At 32.9% G+C, this 21,901-nt stretch overlaps 1 protein-coding gene across 1 annotated transcript in view; it reads right to left on the bottom strand.

Annotated features, from left to right (window-relative positions):
- LOC129222263 (formin-binding protein 1 homolog) overlaps window positions 1–21,901 on the bottom strand; it is an 85,969-nt gene that overhangs the window by 17,781 nt on the left and 46,287 nt on the right. Inside the window, exons 2-5 of the mRNA XM_054856742.1 lie at window positions 3,762–3,877; window positions 3,631–3,681; window positions 1,914–2,061; window positions 1,742–1,804 (exon numbers count right to left, since the gene is read on the bottom strand). Of these exons, the coding sequence (XP_054712717.1) occupies window positions 1,742–1,804; window positions 1,914–2,061; window positions 3,631–3,681; window positions 3,762–3,877 (378 nt within the window). The remainder of the gene's footprint in view (window positions 1–1,741; window positions 1,805–1,913; window positions 2,062–3,630; window positions 3,682–3,761; window positions 3,878–21,901) is intronic.

Here is a 21,901-nt window from a genome sequence, read left to right as displayed (position 1 = left end):
CTCAAAATGACTAAAATTGCAGTATGCTTACTTAAGAAAATTTTACCTTAATTTCCTTCCATTTTCTTAAGTTTTCTCTTTTATTTATTTACCTTTTTTACGTGTACTTAAGTGTGGGATACTCTGCATCCCAACAATATTTTGAACAAGTGGTAAAACACCTCAACACCCCTGAAATAGTGGTTTCCATGGGCACCCATATGCAAAATTTTAAGGGGGGCCTCAGATATTTTCCCCATGGTTTAGCAGAATATTTTCCCCATGAAAACCGATTTCAGCACAAATTAGAGTTATTAAAATTTAACATTTTTATTAACTTAGTCATTGATGGCTAGAAAAGAAATGTTTTTATATTTTTTCAAAGAAAAAAGTACTAAAAGCAAGGAAGTTCTAATCTCAAAGCGGGGCATGAGTCCCCCTATATGGGCCCCCTTGGTGATTTCCCATTAATGTTTATGTTTATAAGGTTTGGCTTCAAAGGACTCCCCAAAAAATGTTTATTTCGGGTTACCCACTATATTAATCGGGTCCTGAAAAATATTGTATACAAAGATCCAGCTCATAACACATCGCCCAAAGCGAATATATGCAAACCAGGAACTTACAAATTGACCTTAACTTGTTGAAGCCTTATTACTAAACTTGTCAAACTTTTACTGCATCTGGTGAATTTTCCTTTAAATTACTAGACTGTAGGCTGACAATAGGGTAAATATGCCAGAAGCAATCCTTGTTTAAGAAGCCTATACTTGCTTTAGAAGTGCACAAAATGGAGTCAAAACTGCACATTTTGGGTAAAACAGTAGCACTTATAGATATCTAAAATCAGTTCTCAAACTCTGGGCACCAAAGAAAAACATTTTTTTTTGTTCCCCTGTGTTATGAATAGTTTAGAATACAAATGAGAGGTCCCAATTACAATTGTATTAGAATTGTAAGTGAAACTGTCGCCATCACTCAGTACTCGGTCTAATTACAAATCTTCTCTTCTGCAGTAAACTAATTCATTTCAGATGTTATCAGCTTTTGATCATACACTGGTAGACGCACCATAAAATCAGAACCAGTGGTTGATAATGCACCACAAATATATCAGATGAAAGAAGGTAAAACAAAATTATCAAAGTGAAAATGTAAAGGAAAAATCAACAAACTAGTAGAAAAAAATCATTCCTTTCTCTTTAAAAGTGCAAAAAAAAACATAATATGAGCAATATGACTCAAAATGGTTGCTAACTAACAAAAATATACCAAGAAGCCTTTAGGTTTTTTTTCTTTAAAGGTTAATTACAGGTGTTCTAATTAACTTAAAAAGTTCTAATAGAGTTAATCTTGCATACAAAAATAAAGTGTGGCAGAAATTTTTGCTCCCAAATTTAGGAACTTATAGGAAAATTTCGTTTAAAATTGGAATAAAAAAAGAATAAAATGGATTTTTTTTTTGTGCATATCTGCAGTGACATGAGTTTGTTCACCTCCTCTTAAGTTTAGTGCTGAAACAGGGGAGGAACATCTTTTCATATTCATACAGTAATAATAATTAATTACTTTATAATTGGGGACTCAATTTTTTCCTCTTAAAGGATTACAAGAATGCAAATGATTTTGCAACCCATATTGAAGATGACTCGGCTCCACACTGCTGCACTAAGAATTTAAAATATCATTAATAAAGCAATTATTCGATAGCAAAAAAAAAAAAAAACAACTGGGCAAATCTCAGAAATAAATATCTAAGTACCTTTTCCAAATGATTTAAAGATGACTGAATATTGGACTGTAGTTTTGCTCCTTCTTGTAGATGCTGAAAGATTCAAATTGAATGAAACAACAATACTGCAACAAATTTCAAACACTATCTAAAAAAAATATGTTCATGAGATTCTAACATCAATACATTAAGATAGACTTACTGATTTTCTCAAGTCTCTAAGCTCCTTTGAAAGAGTGCTTATCTCTTTAACAACCAGAAGATTAAGATTTTCTGATATTAATTCATGTTGCCCAGCCATGTCATTAATTTCATTCATCATTAAAACAAATGCCCTACATGTGGAGTATCTGAAAGAAAATGACTTAAATGCAATATGAAATATTTTAAAGATCGGAAATTATCTCTCAAAAATTATTTTAAATTTTATTCAAAAAAAAAAAAAAAACATGAAACAGAAAAAAAAATATGTTTGTTTAAATTAAAAAATAAATAAAAAATGAAATAAAATAAATAGATGCTGTTTACTTTTGTTCAAGGTTACAATTCAATTTACAAAACCTCTAAATTATAAGGTTGAAATTAATGTTAATTGCTCTTTTTAAGTAAATGTAAAAATTGGAAACTTTGAATTTCACAGCATGAATTTTAACTCTCCTTCACAGATGAACACACAGTTTTGTCATCATGGACACGAAGAGAAATGTAAAAAACAAGTATAGTACATACGTGTGTATATAAGTCGATTCCTTACTTTAAGAGAAAAATCGTAAATGCTTTGCCGAATTTCTTGGAGGGGGGGGGGGAGCATTTTCAAAAGAAGAAAAATGAAATGTAACAAAGATGTTTACGATCAGAAAAGTGCAACCTTTAGAATCTTGTACGAAAAGGTTTCGTTTTCGCCAATCGCGATTTTTGTAAAGAGTTCGTTTTCGCCAATCGCGATTTTTGTAAAGAGTTCGTTTTCGCGAATCCGATTAATTTAATTTCTAAAATATAACCGTTAATTGCCGTTTTTATTCTGAATAAAGAACGTTAGAATGTTGCTGTTTAATTCCTTGTACTTATATAACATTTATTTTTTTATGAACGAAAGCTAATTTCCCCGCGATCAACCATACGAAGCACTTGCAAATCCGGCGTTTCTCGCACGCACGTTCTATGCAGTAAGTTTTTTACTTACTAAGTAGTCTAAAGGCATCAGTATTTGCTTGTTAAAAGATGTTAATTTAAAGGACGTATACCATTTTTCAATGCACAAAATTTCAAGCCATGGATTAACAAAATTGAAAAACCTACGTATTATGGTGAATAACGAGGTTATTTTCGTTCAACATAATGTTTGTTTTCATTGCTAAATAAACCTCGACCCTGACCTGTACTCTGGCATGTTAAAAATAAAGATGGCCTCCTTGTGAATGTCTTCTGTTTTAGGTAATTTGAGCACTCTGAATTCACTACTGTTGTCAAAAATATGGCATTCGATCAGAAATTTTAATTGGTATGCACTTTAACACGAATAAACTTCCTTATTAAAATTCAAATTTAATAATTACAGAAGAAAACCTTATATAAATTGCCACTTGTTTTCCCATTGCGTATGGTGGATAAGTAATTAGAGGGAGCGTTTCTCTCCCCCCCACCTTCGATAAAAATTCAACAAAAAATTGCGGAGAGGAACTTTTTAATTTCGAGAGAGTTTATAAGTCCCTCTCCCCAATTTTTTGTTGAAGTTTTATCAAGGGGGGGGGGGGGGAACGAAAAAATTACAAAAGGTGAGAAATACTATTTAAGTTAGTAATAAATAGAAAATTCTCAGCAGCTATACTGAAGATTAAAATAGATAAGAATCAAAATACTGTTGTATAAAATGCATACAAAGAAATAAAGTTATTTCAGTATTTGAGCGAAAAACTTACTGCAAGTCATCATCGGCCTTTTTCTTTAAATGATAATTTTTAGTTAATTTCCTGAAAAATAAATATATATTCTAATTAGTAAACATTACATCCATTTTTTAAGATTAAAAATTAATATGAACATGAGCTACCTGAGTTTATTTGCATATTCATTTTCAATGGCACACCGATCTTTGATAAATTGGCTATATTTTTCAAGGAACTCTATACCTCTCAAAGTGTGGGTAGATAAGTGGTCATATTGATCCTAAAAAGAAAAGAAAATCGAGATTTTTTTCAAATGCAATTTCAGAACATAGAGGAAATGCCTTCACAATGATTATATTTTAACTATACGTAGTTATTTTAATTGTTTGGAAGCAGAGCTTCGCTACTGCTTTCTCGTTTTCTTTCTGACAGGTTATTTCAGAGGCTTACCAGATGTGGATTTTGTATGGGCAGTCCAGGTTTCAAACCCAGGTTCGACTTTGAAAAAGAAACTTCTTTAAAGATGCTATGCTAATCCAGAAAATGTTAATATATAACTTATAATTAATACTTTAATATTGTTCTAAGCTTCAGTTCTAAATTCAATAAGTTTCGTATTACTTGTTAAAAATCACGTTTAAGACTTGTACTATCCCCCCCCCCCTACTGATCATAGTGTAACTAAGTAGGTCAAAAACAAAAAGAGAACAACACAGAAGCACATAAATTTTGAGGTTATGAGGAATTCATTTCAAAGTGAAGAAATGTTGTTTTAAGTTTGTTTTGGTGCAAAAGTATACTTCTTAAATCATAGTTAGCACATAGCATAAAAAAAAGTTTAGCACAAAGTTAATAGAGTTTCCTTTTGATATATTCAATGCATTAAAATTTGAATTTTATTTTTAACAGCATTTTGAGCAAAACACAAATGAGGTGTTTAAAAAGTATTTTAAGCTCTACTATGAAACGAAAAAATAGCCGACCCCCCCCCCTTCTTTTGCCAAGTATGATCAAAAGTTGATCGGCGAAACAATCCCCCCACCCCGCCCCAAGACGAGGAAAGTGTCCGGATTTTGCATACGTAAATTACGGTAACTTAATTATGCACAAATATAAATTCTAGAGAATGTAGGGTTGATGCAGTTTTTTGGTTAGAAATTAAGCCTTGATTATATAACCGCTGCGCTGGTCCGGCTGAACGACACCGTTTTTTTTCCAGTTCAATGAAGGAAAATTATAAAACTGTCCATTTAAGAAAAAATAAAGCAAGGTTAATGCTTCAAGTCAACAAAAACATAGTACCATCGGAAGAGGAAAAAAACAATAAAAACATCCTAAACGTAGTTAATTTATGCCTTTTTAAAACACTACTACTTTTTTGCTTTCTTGATCGGAAAAAGATTAATTTTAACCTTTAACTTATAGTTGCTTTTTTAAATGTTCTAACTGCGTCAACGGGGTACAATGTTTTGATATTTTTTACACAGAAAACAAAGCTTTAAAAACGCAGGACAACAGCGGAGAGAAAATTTATATTTAGAATGAAAAAAATTAAGCCACGCCGAGAGGGTGGGTGCTTGGAGGTCATGACGTAACGATTCTACATCTGTCTATATTTCTTCCTGCTTTGAACATCTGCCCCATGTTTCCAAACAAATTTTGGTTTCTGATTCTATTTTTTAGCTTTGCGTCGAGCTTTGTTAACATTGGCCAAATGGCCAAATGACCGTTCAGAAACACGATAGTAAAATATCGTCAGTTATTATTTAGTTTCATATTGTTAATCGAAGTTTTCGGGCTATCATTAATAAACGAAAATAAAATAGATTAGAATTCTGAATAATTTCCGATTCATCGTTAGAAAAATAATTCTAAACTTTCCTCCATGTTCCTTTTAGCGGCGACTGTATCATTTGAATTTTCAGCACGTATCCACATCTTGCAATAACGTGTTTGGCTGTGGATGTTGAAAATCTACCTTTCAAGTGCGCAAAACAAAAACGGGGGAGGGGGGGGGGGGGGTTTGCATCTTGCTCTAGTAGTCTAATATCAAATCGTGGGGTTGAATACAAAAACTAGAAAACTACAATTCAGCTGTTTCGAAAAAAATTCAAACTCATGTTTTTTCACAAATTTTGGAGACTAAAGAATTGATTAAAACTACCACTTCCAAATTTTATTAAAAAAAGAAGCACTCGTGTTTCTCTGGAACAGAAAGTTTCATCAAAAGAGAAAAAAAAGCCTTTTCCCCCTAGCAAATATTGATGCAACTTTGCATAAAAGTAACATATGAGGCAGTGAGAAGCAAAGGGATTAGGGATTGCAATACCGATATCCCGGTATACCGAATACTGGTATTTTGAGAAATTTTGCAATTTCGTAATACCGGTATTTGCTGAGGAAAATACCGGTATTTTCAGTATTAACTGAAGCTAATAAATAGTTTCAATTCGAGAATTTTCTCACTTAATTTAACTTATTAAAAATCTAATTATATTTTAAACTAGCTTTTACCCGCGGCTTCGCTCACTTTGATGTAGTTTTTTTTCAATCGATTCAAGTTAACGGTCAACACAAGCAGAGGTCAAATAGTTACCAAAAAATGGTTTGTCTCCAGTTTCGCAGACATTTCAAATTGCCTGCCCCTTTAAATGTATCAAAAGGTATGATTAAAACTGAGAATCAGGGGGAAGGTGGGTAAATGAAATGTCGGCGAAACTGGGAAGACACCCAAAAAAATCACACATTAAAAAAAAAAATAAATAAATAAAAAAAATAACGAAAACCTTCAGGAATTCTAAAGAAGTTAGTTTGGGTAATTGTCAAAAAATCCAGTTCGAGTGAGGTCAATTATTCCTAAATAAAGTGAAACAGTTCCTTTGTAATCCCAATCTCCGTCAAATAATATCCAGCGCTACACCGGCTATCTAAATTATTGTATAATGTATATCGTCCCAAAATATGGTCAACAATCACAACAAATCCTGATTCTAAAAATGTTCCTTTAGAGCATAGGCGGATTTAGGACTGAGTTCCTGGGGGGGCAGGATTTTTTTTTTTTTTTTGGAGAAACATTTTTAATTGCCCTCCCCCCTCCCATGTTTTTGTCTGTTTTCTGTGATGCGTAAAGCCATTCTGTACTTTTTATGTGTCGTTTTCATTACTGTGTGTAATTATGCTGTCCTTTTTAAATTGACCTTAAAAGAGAGGGGGCTGGTATTAAGAGAGTAACGCAGTGCTCCCTTTTAAGTGGGATATAGAATGTCTCCAGTTTTAGGGGACCCGGGGGCTACTCCCCCGGAGGAAATTATCTAAAATGGATATAAAATTCAGCATTTTGAAGTCTTATAAGGGTTAATTGGAAATAATAGGCAAATAATTTTTTTTTTTAAGTTTTATGCTTTAAAAGTGCTTTCTGATGCAAGTTAATACTTTAAAAGAAATGGTGCACAGATTTAGAGAATAGGTATCAAGAGAGTAACATACTACCCATTTGAACAATTCTTAATTTATACACTTGATAAGAAATAAAATTGAAGCACACTTTGCTTAGGAGTTTCAAAGACTTGTCTAATTATTTTCAAGGTTTGGTTGGTTAGATTGGGTTTTTGGTTCAAGAGCCCTTGCAGGCTATACTGCGCCAATTCTTTTCAGGGATTTTAGAACCTATCAATAATTTCACTTTTCAGCCTCTGAAATTGAGTAGTAGATTATACACTTGTACAGTATTGTTCAAACTTTGTAAGAAACGGCTATTTTAAGTTTAAAAGAAAAAATAAACTTTAACTTCCTATTCAAAAAAGAAAAATCATGATTTTTTTTTGTTAAAAGATTTTGGAAGATAAGTTGTTACTATATAAACTCCTCCCAAAACTGGGGAGCATTGTCCCCTTTGCCCCCCCCCCCCCCATAAATCCACCCATGCTCTTCTGAACTATTCAAAAACGAAAAAATAATGATTTTTTTTTAAATTTTTGGAAGATGTGTTGTTACTACATAAAGTCCTCCCAAAACTGGAGGGGCATTGCCCCCCTCTGACCCCCATAAATCCGCCCATGCTTTAGAGTGAGAACATCAAACCTTTAAAATCCCTATCAGAAGGAAATCAACTGTTTCTAAATAACGTAAACGGTCCTGATTACAATACCAAAAGGTTCAGAGTGAAAATACCATTAAAATCAGAGTAAGGACAACATTTTTTTTTAAGTTCCCATTTAAATGAGGACAATAGTACAAAAAACGCGCAATAGTCCCAAAAGTCTCTATTAGAATGGTCTCTATCAGCGTTTTCAAATAACATTTCCCTCTGATAATCTCAGTCATGATTATTTCCAAAAATCTTCATCAGTACAGCTCCGCTAGGATAAAAAACAAATCAAAAATCAAAAACAAAATAAAAGGAAGAACAATATTCTCCATTGTCGCCATTAAAATAGGGACATTAATTCCACAAAATCCTAATTAGCATCATTAAGCCTTAAAAATACACACACAAAAAAAAAAAGTTTCATAAAAATTTTAAATAATTCGCCAATGCACTGACGTAGTCGTCTGGTAAGACTGGAGATAAAAAATGAACTTGGTGGATTAATTTACATTTTAATAGTAGTTTTAATGTTATTTAAGAGTGTTGTTCCACTAATTTGGTGGATTAATTTTAACCTCAATACCTCATAGTACTTAATGGTCTTTTTTCCAAAATTAATTTCGCGGAATTTTTGCATTTTAATGCAACTTTTGTAATGGCTGTAGCGCCAAAATTTTTAAACACTCGTACTGAACACGTTGTCATAACTCTTCCTATCAAATAAGTTTTTAAAATGTCATTTTGTTTAGTTTCATTTTATTTTTTTGTAATTAAAAGCAGCGTTAAAATATAAAATAATAAATCCAAATCCATTATTAATCGCCAAAGGACCACAGTATTCGGCAGTAATTCACCACATTCGGCAGAGACTTGCCAAGTTTATGAAACTGCGTAAAATATTTGGTTAATCTATATTCATAAGATATGATTTTTAATTCCGAACAGAAGATGCTGTAAAGAAAATGTTTGCATGTATTTGGTCGTTCCTGGCGAAAAATAAATCTTTGACTGGGGGTAGGGGGCAGACTCTATTTCATAACTTTATTTAGTTACCAGATAATTGTACGTAGGAAAAATACTTGGCGTTGCCTGGGTCTGTAATAATTATGAGAAACAATCGCTACTTTTATTCGTTCTCTGCTATAACTGAAATAATTCAAAACTTTGACGTCATTAAAAATCGAGCTCCTTCCTAACCCATAAAAGTAAAATGGCAATAAATATGAAGAACAAAATAGTACTCTTTTAGAAACGAAAAAACGATACTTAAGCATATACAAATTTGACGAATTTCCAAAATATGAAATGAAACTTCATTTGTTTAAAAAGATTTATCTTTTTTTTTTCGAACTTAGTCTAAAACTTTTTTCATATTGCTATTGAAATAAAACTTAACCGCCCGTAATCCCTTACTGCGATTTAAAATGTTATTAAATTTGCATTAATCGTATTGGGATACCTTAAATGAGGCTCCCCCTCCCTACTTTGTAAAACTGTGTGTTACTAACTTTCATCGAAGAGATAGTGTCGCCAAATACTGAGATACTCCTGGTGATTATAAAATGTTGCTACCCGAAATGTTTCCAATAAATAGTAAAAACTTTTCAATTGTTTGAAATTGTGCGCAAAGCCAAATTAATGGAAGTTTTTGTGCTGTTTATGGATTTTGTTGATTTAGTTGGCGAAATATTTTACCTGTTAACAAATTTTAAGAAAGAAATATTAAAGAAATAGCGATATTTGGTTACATGGTGAAAACCGAGAAACAGTATTACGTACTCTTTAGCTTCACAAACGGCGACAGTTGAAAAAATTGCTAAATGCCTTAGCTATTGAAATGATTCCACAAAAAAAGTTTGGCTAGATTCCTGCTGATCGGTTAAATACCCAGTCAACACAAATAAATAAAAAACAACGCATTAATTGCCTCAAAGTTGCATTAAAATGGAAAATAATCAGCCAAATCCATGTATTATTTGCCAATCTTGTGCAAAAAAAATCTTACTCCAAGATTTGACTTGAGAAAAGCCTTGAACAGTCACAAAATTAAAGATAGTCAAAAAATACAACAATATTCGCTATCGACAGGGAGTTGAGATGATACACTAAATACTGTATTGAGTTGAGGAAAGCCTTCGAACAAGGAACTAAAAAGCTCATAATTCGTTTTTTATTCTACTTAGAAATTTCGAACAGGTGCCACCTTCAGCAGAAAAATCAGAGCTTTCGATGGACACATAATGTAAATATGTGCAAGTATTTTTTCATCCCCATATTAGAGAATTTATACGAAAATTGTGTTTTAATGCCCCAAAGGGGGTTTTGCCCCCCATAACGGGACGAAAACTACCCTATGTGTTATTCTGATGCATAAGCTATATTATTGTAAAGTTTCATCAAAATCCGTTCAGTAGTTTTTGCGTGAAAGAGTAACAAACATACATACATCCATACAAACTTTCGCATATATAATAGTAGTAAGATGTATTTATTTTCCCATAATACAGAACCGTAATCATTAAATGTACATTTATTTTCCCCGAAATCAATCTATTGATGTAAAAATTTAGCTTCAAAAGAATGAACTAATAGAATATCATTAAACAAAAGTATTTTGTGCACCATGTATTTATTTTTTCCATTCCCTGATCGCCATTTCCCCTGATTCCTTTCCATTCTCCCTTTTGGGAAAGTTAATTTCGAGTGTAAATTTGAACCCCCCTTGTCCGATGAACAATTTGTTCAAATCATCAATTGCAGGAATGCTTTTTGATTTTTTTTCTTAAATATTTGTCTGAACTGTACTAAATTTTGACAAAAAGTGTTTCATGTAAGCATTACAAATGGCAGTTTGTTGGCACCAGTATTGGTTTGTTGTGCCGTCTCGCTATTTGGCTTTATGCTTGGCAAGATAATATTTAGAAATCATATATTGCCTTGAAAATTTGCATAGAGGAATAGCATAAATAGGTTCCACGAATTCAAAGATATTTTCAGATATTTACATAGTTATATAATTGCAAAGAACTTTGAAAAGAAAGCTAAAACGAATAATAGAAACCAACAAGATCAAATTTAGTCAAGTTTATCGTAAATTTCAAACGAAAGGAGTAATAAAAAGTAAACACAAACCCATCCTGTTCAAGAGAAAATGATGTTAATATTGGAAAAGTATCGTCTCTCAGAAAAGAAATTTCAACGAGCTTTAAAATAAAAGAATAATAGAAAAACACACAATAAGAAAGAAACACAAGCACTGACACAAAAGGGTTTATCCAAAAATGACATGCAACAGACCGATTTTTTTTTTGAAGATAAAATACTTTTAGGCAATTAAATTAGAGGAGGGGTATCACGCATTGTTAACAGTAGTACCACCGACCTGCGTGAATTCAGAAAGAGTAGTTTCAACTGTAGGAAAGTTGAGCCTAAAAATGAGTTCCAGGCTTAGAGACAATTCAATAGATGTTTTTTACTAGTATTGATTTTTTACTATGACATTTGTTCCTTCATTTTATATTTGTTCACAGTACGTTTTCATAATATTACAATTTTTGTACAAAGTTATGAAATGTGGCAACGAAACTATAGTTTTCAAGCAATTTTTGAGAAATTTGAAATACCGGCATTAAGGTATCACGTTTTAAAAATACAGAATACTGGTAGTATTCAATTTTTGGCCCGGTATTGCAATCCCTAAAAGGGATGCAAGAGGCAACATTAAAAATTTGGAGATAACCAGTACACAATGTAGGTGAACCTCTCCTCTGTCTTGGGGCAAAAGATGGTACTAGTAGCCAGTGGCGCAGCCACGGGAGGGGTTTTGGGGTTAAAACCCCTCCCAGATCACAAGCACATGCATTTCCTCCGTTAAAATCAAGGGCAAAAAGCAGAGTATTTGAGCTTTTCCAAGCGGAATAGGTTTCAACAAAACATCTTAATGCTTTTAATGACTGGGATCGGGAAGCAGTCAGAAATTACTTTTCAATTCTTAAATATAAAAGTTGTATTTCATGATGAGCAACCCACGTCCCCCCTGGAATAAGATAGCTAAAAAGGTGTCAATAAACCTCTACAGAGTATCATGGTCCCTCAGCACTTCCATCACTGCACAAATTCTTTTTAGGGACATCTAGAGAGAGGAAGCCTACAGCACCGCATTTTCTAAGGGTCTTAACCAATTCTCATCGAAACCGTTATTAGCTAGCATTTGACATTCATAAAGACATGAATCTATTTGAGGAGGAGGTTTTAAATGATCTCGCAAAAAACACACACAAAAAAGGGGGATATAAGATTAAAGTAAAACTAATAATAAATATTCTGTGCCTTTTCCCACTTTCTTCGTTTCATAGTGATATTAATACGAATTATTAATTGTTTTCAAGCAGTTACTTTGAATGAATAATTACTAATGTGTAGAAATTCTTTGATATTGAATAATGACGCATTGTAAATGAATGGGAAAGAAAGCAATAATTTTCGATTTTGAAAACCCCTCCCAGAAAAATTTTCTGCCTGCGCCACTGCTAGTAGCCCTTGTAGTTGCTGCTATACAGCATGATTTAGAAAAAAATTTCAATGAAAGCCTACATAGGATGTTGTCTTTAAATGCGTTTTTACTCAAAACTTGAAATGTACACTTTCCTTCCTTTGCTTCTCACTGCTTCATATGAGTTATCCTTCCAAAAACCAGTCTAATATGAGTGCTACTTCCATCGCTCAAGAAGTAGCACTTTCATATTCCCAGATACTATTTAACACATCTTTAGTTAACTTTAATCGTAAGTTGTTGCCAAGTTGGCGACAGAACTTGGCGACCAAAAGACTGGCGATATATCGCCAAGTGTCCGCCAAATTATAACACCGACTTTGCATCGAAATTAACGATGATTTCCCCTCAAAAAGGTGCAAAAGATTCCTTTAGAAACACCCGAATGCAACCAAAAGCGGAGGTGCACAACTAGACCTCACTAGGAGTCTAAGTACCAAATTTCAACTTTCTAGGACATACCGTTCTTGAGTTATGCGACATACATGCGCACATACGCACATACATACAGACGTCACGAGAAAACTCGTTGTAATTAACTCGGGAAACGTCAAAATGGATATTTCGGGCTTCAATACGTTCTTAGGTACACATGTACATGTGGTCGGGTCGAAAAAAAACCTCAACATTCATTTGGGGGTGAGCAAAATGGGAATTAAGGCTGATTTTTTGAGTGAACATTTTTTCGCGAATACAATACTTCCTTTTTTGTGAAAGGAAGTAAAAAATATTTGCGTAAGATCTTTGCGTAAAATCATACCAGATGTCTTAATAAGCAAAAGCTTACAATTTTGCATTGAAGAAAAGGTTCCTTGAAACTCCGAAACACGTATTTGCAGTAATCTGCATATTTCTGCTACAAAACGTTGGTTATTTCTCATTACGTCTTAGCACGAAGGTATTTATTTATTTCTTAAGTAGGAGGGAAATTTACTTTTATTTCTAAGCTATGTCTTAAGAAATTCATACACATCGGTATGTGTTCAAGCGAAAGTTCGATGTGAAGTCTCAAGCGATTATCTAGCCAAAAGTTCATTGATTGGCCACATTAATGTAAAAGTTCAATTTCAAGAAGAAAATCCCCTGCCGAGAGAAAAGTTCTGACAGATAGAAGTAGGCAAAAATAAAGAGAGGCATTGAAGGATAATCTAAGCATTGTTTCTCGCAAGCATTTTCTCAAGAGTCGAAAAATTCAGGAGTGGCAACCACTTATGATCATCAAAGAGTTATCTCATAAAAGTGAATTTTTTTGCTATATTTAGTCCTGTGGTTGTAAAGGAGCTGCAAGATATCAGATTTAAGCATAAGAAGTTTAGAAAAATATCGTAAAATGTATAAGAAAATATTAGCTTTTATTAGTTTTTATTTGACAACCATATAGTTTGTTCGTCCAGATTAATTACGTTATAAAAGCGTTTGGAATGAAGATTACACATATTTTATAATAGTTCTTCGATTGAAATTAAAAGTTTATCTTGCACTGATCGAAATGGAGCTTGGCCTCTCTCCCTTATCTCTAGGTTTGTCTCAAAAGACCAGCTCACCCGGATATTTGGTAGTTAAAATGTTTTTGAATTTACAAATACAGTAATACCTCCTGTAAGGGACACCTCCAAATAAGGGACACCTCTATTTAAGGGACATTTTTTCTGGTCCCAGTCCCTTTGAATTGGGACCTCCATGTATTTGCCTCTGAATAAGGGACACTCTATTTAAGGGACAGTTACAGAGAAAACTTACAACAATTAATGAATAAATGCATCATATAAATTATTGAATTGTCTAGAATTTAAGAATCTAAAATTCAACTGATGAAAGTTTGACATTGACGTTTACAAATATGATGTATTGTGAAATTGTTGCGAAAATTTGCATGCATGTTTTATCTCCTTAGTATTTTTTAAAAGTAGGCTGACAGCCGAAGGATAATCAACGGCTCATGAATAGCTTCGTAATAAAAAGCTTGAAATGTGAATACTGATTGAAATTTAAATTCTATTAAATTTTAAATTCCATGAAATCGAACAAGTTCATGCACATTCATGTTCAGTCATGAAATTACTTCAAAATAAAATAATTCATGTATGTTACAAAACTTAACCATTGCCAAATTTTTTTATTAAATTTTAATTATGAAAAGAATAACATTTGAAATTTCGATTTATTTTGAATTCCATTCAGTGTAAATCATTTTTTAGCATTTTATCTTAAATGCTAATAGTATATGTTTAGTACGAAATTATACCAAGTTAATATACTGCATGCATCATTTCATATACCTCCGAAGAAGGGACACCTCTATTTAAGGGACAAAATTTCCGGTCCCCTTAGTGTCCCTTATTGAAAGGTTCTACTGTATACGTATGATGCTATATTAGCTCTCGCTGTTAAAACATGGCATGCTTAAACAAGAAGCCAATGGAGTCACACCATTCCAAAGGCCAATAAAGTTACAATAACACACCGTTCCCCAAAATATTTCGTTTATTATTGTAAAAATAATGAACAAGAAATTAGTTTCAAACCAGTTTTTTTAAAAAAGGGGAAGGGAAAAAAAGATTGATCTTTGAATTAAAGCTAAATAATCTTAATTATTATTATTATTATTATTTTAGCCTTCCAAAAATTTGTCAATTATGACTTCTACTAAAAAAACTGCGTTCCCCAAATATTCTTTTTCGAACTACAGCGCCAGAAATGATGTGCATGTAACGCTAACATTATGTTTCGTGTGCGCTACACATAATTTAGCAAATTACAATGGGAAAAATTTGGAATGATTTCTGCGCTATAGGATTGGGCGATATCAGAATTTTAATACTGCGATATATCGCTCTCCAAATATCGATATTTTCGATGTATCGATATATTCTTGGGGAAGGGGGGGGGGGGGGTTTGCAAAGGATCGAAAAACAACAAAAAACATTTCCAAACATAATAAATACAATTATTTCTCTAATTCAAAACTTTCCTGGACGGGGGGGGGGGGGGAGGGCGTGCGAATGGCATAGCTCAATGAATGACGAAAGTTCTTCGCAACGAAAAAGTTTTAAATATTCAATTCAATATTTTATTTAAATCTTTCAATCTGATGTAACGTAAAACCGTAAGTATGCTCGGATTCGCTTTGCTATAATAATTACAACTTCAAATACGTTAATGCGTAAAACTTGCATAAAAACCCTATTTTCGCGCATGCACCCAGAAGTTCCGTCAACTCGTATATGCCAAAAAATCGCTAGTTCTGGGGAAATTAGGAAGTTTCAGTTTCGTTATTGCCAGCGAAGCGAGATTTCATCAGATCGTTTTGCCTTGTGTTATGAAGGGCGTTAATATTTTTCTTCTTAATATCGGAATTAAAGTTATATTCGTTCAGAACTGAAAAAATGGGTTTGCCTCCCTCTTGTGCGACATAAGTATTCTTATTAGGATTTTTTCGTTTTTCATTTTTTTTTAAATGAAAATATTTCTGTTCAATATTTTTCTTAAACATTTTATTCAGCGCAATATCAATAGTTTATGTTTAATTTGAACTATGAATCGTGTTGATGCCTCAATTGGTTAATTTTTAATTGTTGCATTAGGATGCTTTCTTAAACAATATACGTTCACTTTTATGGGCCTACGAGAGGCCATGTCAGCTTTGTCAGAAAGAGAGCGGGGGACCTTGAAGGACCCCGCTCTGATTGGTAGTAGTATAAGTTTTGAAAACTTTATAGGGGGAGGGGATCTGGAGACCTAACTGACAAAGGGGCTCACATTTACCTTCGGCGACCTTGTGAACTTTTCCCTTTTACTATAATTAAAAATTAAATAACTGTTCGAAGAATGCAGAAAATATCTTGAAAATTTCAAACTCACCCATCAGACAGAGCTATGAAAGATTGTATTTTTAAGTCAGTATTTTAATTTCTAATCTTTGTTTCTTTCGAAATTAAGTCCCGTACTTTTCTTTTCAAACAATACATCGGATGGTTCGAAATCTAAATATCGTTATCGCGGAAGTAGATATATATCGATACATGATGGTATATCGGTATATCGCACAGCCCTAATATGCTATGTATTTATGTCAATACATCTAAAAGAATAGGGTCTGGTGGGGGAAAGTGGTCAATGGGGTAAAGTGGTCATACGTCAAATAAATGGCTATAGCTTGGAAATAAATGTTCGAATGAATGTAAAAATTTTATTTTAGAGTAGGGCAGTTAGAAACTACTTTTTGAATACAAAATTTTACAACTGGCAAAATTTTATTTGGTTAAAAAAATATTTTGCATGAATATGAAATTTTTTCAAATCTAAACACCTATTTTAACTTCCTTGGGAAATTTTGTTTGTTAGAATTAGGAACAGATTGACTGCACAGGAAGCTTCCTACATGTCTCAAGAACTCTTACTCGTTAGTAGTTAGCTGAATCTATTTTAGGTAATTTTTTAGAACAATTTAAGTAAGATGGGGTAAAGTGGTCATAATATTAGGCTTAACGAATATTGTTCTTCTAATGTCATTTAATCTTTAAGTATAAAAGCAGATACAGATTAAATATTAGTTTTACTTAATATTTGTTGTTTTTACAGTAAACGGGGTTAAATATACGAGTATATGCGTATATATACGCATAAATGCTCGTGTAGGCACGTTCATAGGCATATTCACATAAATGCGCCAATAAATACGTATAATGGGTATGTCCAAGTATTTTTTTATCCATACAGCTATACATTCTACTATACACGTATATGTTCGCTTATACTCGTATATACATGAAAACTTATATACTCAGGTAGACATGTAATATACGCAGTCGTACTCGAGTAGACACTTTGCATAACAAATACAAGTATACAGGGTGAGTTTAAACTCTTGAGCAAATTATTAAAAGGTGTTAGAAGGGAGGATAAGAAGTAAGAATCATAAGGAACATATGGTCACAAACACAATGCTGACGCGCTACATGCATGCAAAGCCAGAAACTGATGGATGCAAAAAAAGTCATAAATTTACTACACAAAGACAATTTTACACAACATTTTAGGTCTCAAGAAAGTTTTCAAGAGATTGATGAAATTTGCGGCCTGCAGCTGTAATACATGTGCCTTTCAATCACAAAGCACTCTCTGTTGCAATAACGAGACTTTTGAAAAACTTTCATCAGCCGCTGCGCCTTTGTTGCGATGCTACTACAGGCCGTAACTTTTAACAACTGCTCTAAATATTCTTAAAAACTAAAATATTAGGTAAATTAAAATTTGTGCAACAAATTTCTGCCCTGCTTTGCATCCATCAGTTTCTGGCTTTTTGTGCATGTAGTGCGCCATAACTTCCTTATGATTCTTGGCTTTTTATCCTTCTCTCTCACACCCCTTTGATTTTTGCCCAAGAGCTTAAATTCACTCTGTAGGCCGACATGTATATAAGCGTATATTCTCGTGTATACATACATGTACTGGTGTATGCATGTAAATGAACGGTATACGTCTATACAGGTATATGATCGTGCTTACGCGTTTACTGCAAAAATACTTGTGCTTTCATATTATATATACGTGAGTAGATACATACCAAAGACGCACGGGATGTATCCACGAATTAACTCGTGTATACCCGTATATGTATGTATGTACACATATATGCGTATATACGTCTACTATACACATATATACTCAAGTATGCACTTATTTTCTCGAGATACAAGTGCATACACGCATATGATGTTCGTTTATACGCGTATATACTCGTGTACACATGGCACGTGTATACACGTGACACGTATGTACTCATGTAGACACGTATACACTCCTGTAGGTAATCACGTATACATGCTTATGTACTCGTATATATGCTTATATAGTATAATACACGTATATACTTGAGTAGGCACGTGCATGCATATATCTGGTGTATACATGTATCTGCTCATATAGGAATGTGTTTACTCGTGTATAACACACGAATATATTCGTGCATGCACACATGTACTCGTAAATATACTTGTAACTATAAAAACAACCGAAATATACAAGTTTTAGGGTTATTTAAAATGGTTTTGCATCTATTTTTAATTATGACCACTTTACCCCATGCTATGACCACTTTCCCCCACCCCATGGGGTAAAGTGGTCATAAAAACATAGGGAAAAGAAAGTGCTATAAAACTACTAAAATCAATGTTTTTCTTCCTAAAATTCAATGTACCGTGTTCTTTAATAATGTAATGTAAAATAACAATAAAATTTTTTTAAGTGTTTAAAGAATTTGTTGTATTTATTATCCACGTAAGTTGAAAACCTGCGATTTTATGGCCACTTTACCCCACCAGACCCTACACCGTAAACCACATACATTTTCGTATAAAGCCATACAGGCAAACATTTCAAAACACTTGGATGCAAAAGTTCAATTCGTATGGGGCGTAAGACACCCCATCTCACCAACAATGGGTTAATCTGCATTGCTTTTTTAAGATTTAATACTCGAAAATAAAAAGCTTTTGGGAAAAAAAATAATAACAACAACCTGAAAGCAAACATTTAGAAATACACAAGTAGAAATTGAAAGCAAAGACACGACACATATTTTTATTTTATACTTCTCAAGAAGAATATTAATATATAACGCCTCGTAATGAATTCATGCAGAATATGAAATCATCGAAAAATGACATACAAATGAAATGCGACACTTTAGATGTTAGTCGTCTGATGAATAAGGGTATCCCGTGACGGAAATACGAATCTGGTGATGAATAATTAAGACCTCCAGAAAGAATAAATATGCAGAGAATGTAAGTACGCAAATGAAATGAAAATAATAGCTACTAGCTTATTGTGTTTGATGATCAGTTGAATATTATTAGCGATTTATTCATAACTAGCAGTAGCCGCACAGAAATGCCCGTGCTAAAAATTTAATGGAAGTCCGTTGAATAAAAAAAAATGACGCCCCCTCCCCCCCCCCCTCTGATGTGAAATGATTATTTTTCTTTGTATAAATGCGTACGCACCTGTTCAAAAAAAAAAAATAATAATAATAATAAAAAAAATAAATAAAATAAAATAAAATAAAATAAAATAAAAAAACTATTAAAGTTTCTTTAGAATTTAAACCTTTCTGTCAAATCATTAAATTAGATTTACAGTTGCTTTAAAACTGTATTTAGCGAGTGAAGCGGTTTTTACTGCAATTTAAAATATTTCGCCAAAAAAAAAAAAAAAAGACATCAAATAATATCCTTCAAATGTAAAAATAATTCCGCAACTCTATTGTTTATCGCCTAACTCGCCCAGCATCCACGCTGTCATAATCCATCATCCGTCTAACGAAAAAAAAAAAAAATATCCAGTGGAACATTCAAAAATCAACGTCAGAAAAAAAAAAAAATGTCGTACATTTCACTCGGATAAAAACAAATCAAAAGTTTCTTTTCCTTCAAAATAAATCGCCAAAACAATGAATTACATTTACGGTTGCTTTAGAACAATAATCCTAGACTGAACTGCTCAGTGCCTAACGCGCCAAGCGACCACGCTACCGGAACCCAGCCCTTTTGCGAGTGAAGCGGATGTTTTTTCTTTGGCAATAATAAATGTTTCGTCAAACAAACAAAAAAGTATAAAATCACATTAACAGTAGCTTTTAAATCTTTATATATTAAGAGCTGCGTTGCCGACTTTGCACGGTATACCTTCAGAAAAAAAAATTGTGTCAAGTGACATATATTCAGCAATCAAACTTAAATAAATAATGCGAAAGATGGATTTTAAAAGCGTAATCATGGAAACACGAAATAAAATAAGTTTAAGAAATTAAATGCAAAATAAGAAATGAAACAATGGATTCAAAAAGCGTAACCGTGGAAACGCGAGAATAAAATGGTTGACAACCTGAATCAAAATGAAATTTTTCGAACTTGATTTAAAAACTCTTTTTAACTTTTTTTCCTTTGAAGATAGAAGCTAAGTTTTTCGACCACAGGTCGAGAGAGATCTGGAGTAAAAAAATGTCGCTTTTTCCAATGGTGTCAAAAAGAAAACTGTGGGACAATTCCTTCACTTTTTATTGATAGATTTAATGAAGAAAGAAATGACTAAATTTCAGCTAACCTAAAAAATGTCGAGCTAAAAATGCAAATTACTCCCACCGTAATTAAGTTAGAGCATTGAAACAAATTGTTTAGAACGCGAAAAATTCTACCCTTTTCAACGATATATAATATTAATATGTGCAAGTAATTTTTCACTCCCATATCCGGTAATTTATGTAAAATTTGGGCCTAAATTGGAATAAAAAAAGAACTACTTATCGGATTTTTTCGAATTACAGCCTATGTCACTCAGTAAGAAAGCACCTTTCATATAGTGAAGGAATTTTCCAAATAGGTGCAGTGGTGCCGGAGATTACCTCGAACATATAAACACACAAAAATTCCGCCCTCTCTCTTTATAATATATTAGCAGGGGCGGCAAATAGGGAGGTCAAGAGGGGGCGGTCGCAACCCCAAATTTTTTGAGCAGAATGATAGAAAATGGGTGAATTCAATTTATGTAAGTCGGAAATCAATGTTCATTTTAAAAAATCTCGCTAGTTCTCAGATATTTGAAACTCGACACATTGCCATACTACAAAAAGTGTTTTTCGTTATTTGGATGATGACTTAGAAATTCATGAAGTATTCTCCGTCCGTTTCAGAACAGAGAAAGCTGATAGAGAACCATGGTTAATTTCAACTAAAAAAGAAATTTCCTCATATAGGCTAAATATTTCATACTTGCGTGCCCAGTGTAACGATGGTATGTCCAATATGAGAGGCTGTGCAAAGTGGTGTGGCTACATGATTTACTCAAGAATATTCCTTGATATTTTACATTCACTTTTACGCTCATTTTTTAAGTGTATATATTCATTTAATGAGTGTTCATCGCTTTCTTCTGCTAGAAACACGTTTCAGCTACTCAATGCATTATATGCTTTCATAGAAACTTCTTAAAAATGCATGTGATTATTGAATAAAAAAAGCATATCAACAAATACCTTTTATGGGGCTCTATAATTATGCAATCAAGATGGTATTCAAGAGTTAAAACCATAAAACATTTCTCTATAACTTCAAAGCAGTGATTTGACGACTTGAAGAATTATTGCAAAACGACTCTTTCAATGATGAAAAAGCTCATGCCCTTTAGCATGTATGACTTCGTTTGAATATTTATTCAATTTGTTTGTATTGAGGAAAGTCTTTGTGAAAAACGCTTTACTCTATCAAGACATCTTCAACCCGCCACCCTTAATTTTCGGACTATTCAAGCCACAGTTCAATCTACAATTGATCTGTGCGTTCGTACTACCATAGTTCAATCTACAATTGAAACTGAAAATAGATTTTACGTAGATGTATTTATTGTATTTTAATCAATCAAGAAACTTTTCAAAAAAATTCTTCCTCGGAGTCAATTTTAAACAGATGAAAAAGAAACAACGTGACAAAAATGCACATGATGATGTGAAGTCAAACATTGATTTTTTAATATTTTGTATGAAGTAATAGATTCAGTTTCGAATGAAATTAACACAAGATTTGGTGATAATTATTTTTCTGTGTGGTTGGCTCTGTATTATCTGGATTGGATTTTGAAAACGAAAAATAAAATGTTTCAATTATGAG

The sequence above is a fragment of the Uloborus diversus genome, chromosome 5 (genome assembly GCF_026930045.1).
Source record: "Uloborus diversus isolate 005 chromosome 5, Udiv.v.3.1, whole genome shotgun sequence".
NCBI classification, from domain to species: Eukaryota; Metazoa; Arthropoda; class Arachnida; order Araneae; family Uloboridae; genus Uloborus; species Uloborus diversus.
Note: the sequence above shows the minus strand (reverse complement) of the source record. Positions and strands in the feature narration are given on the sequence as shown.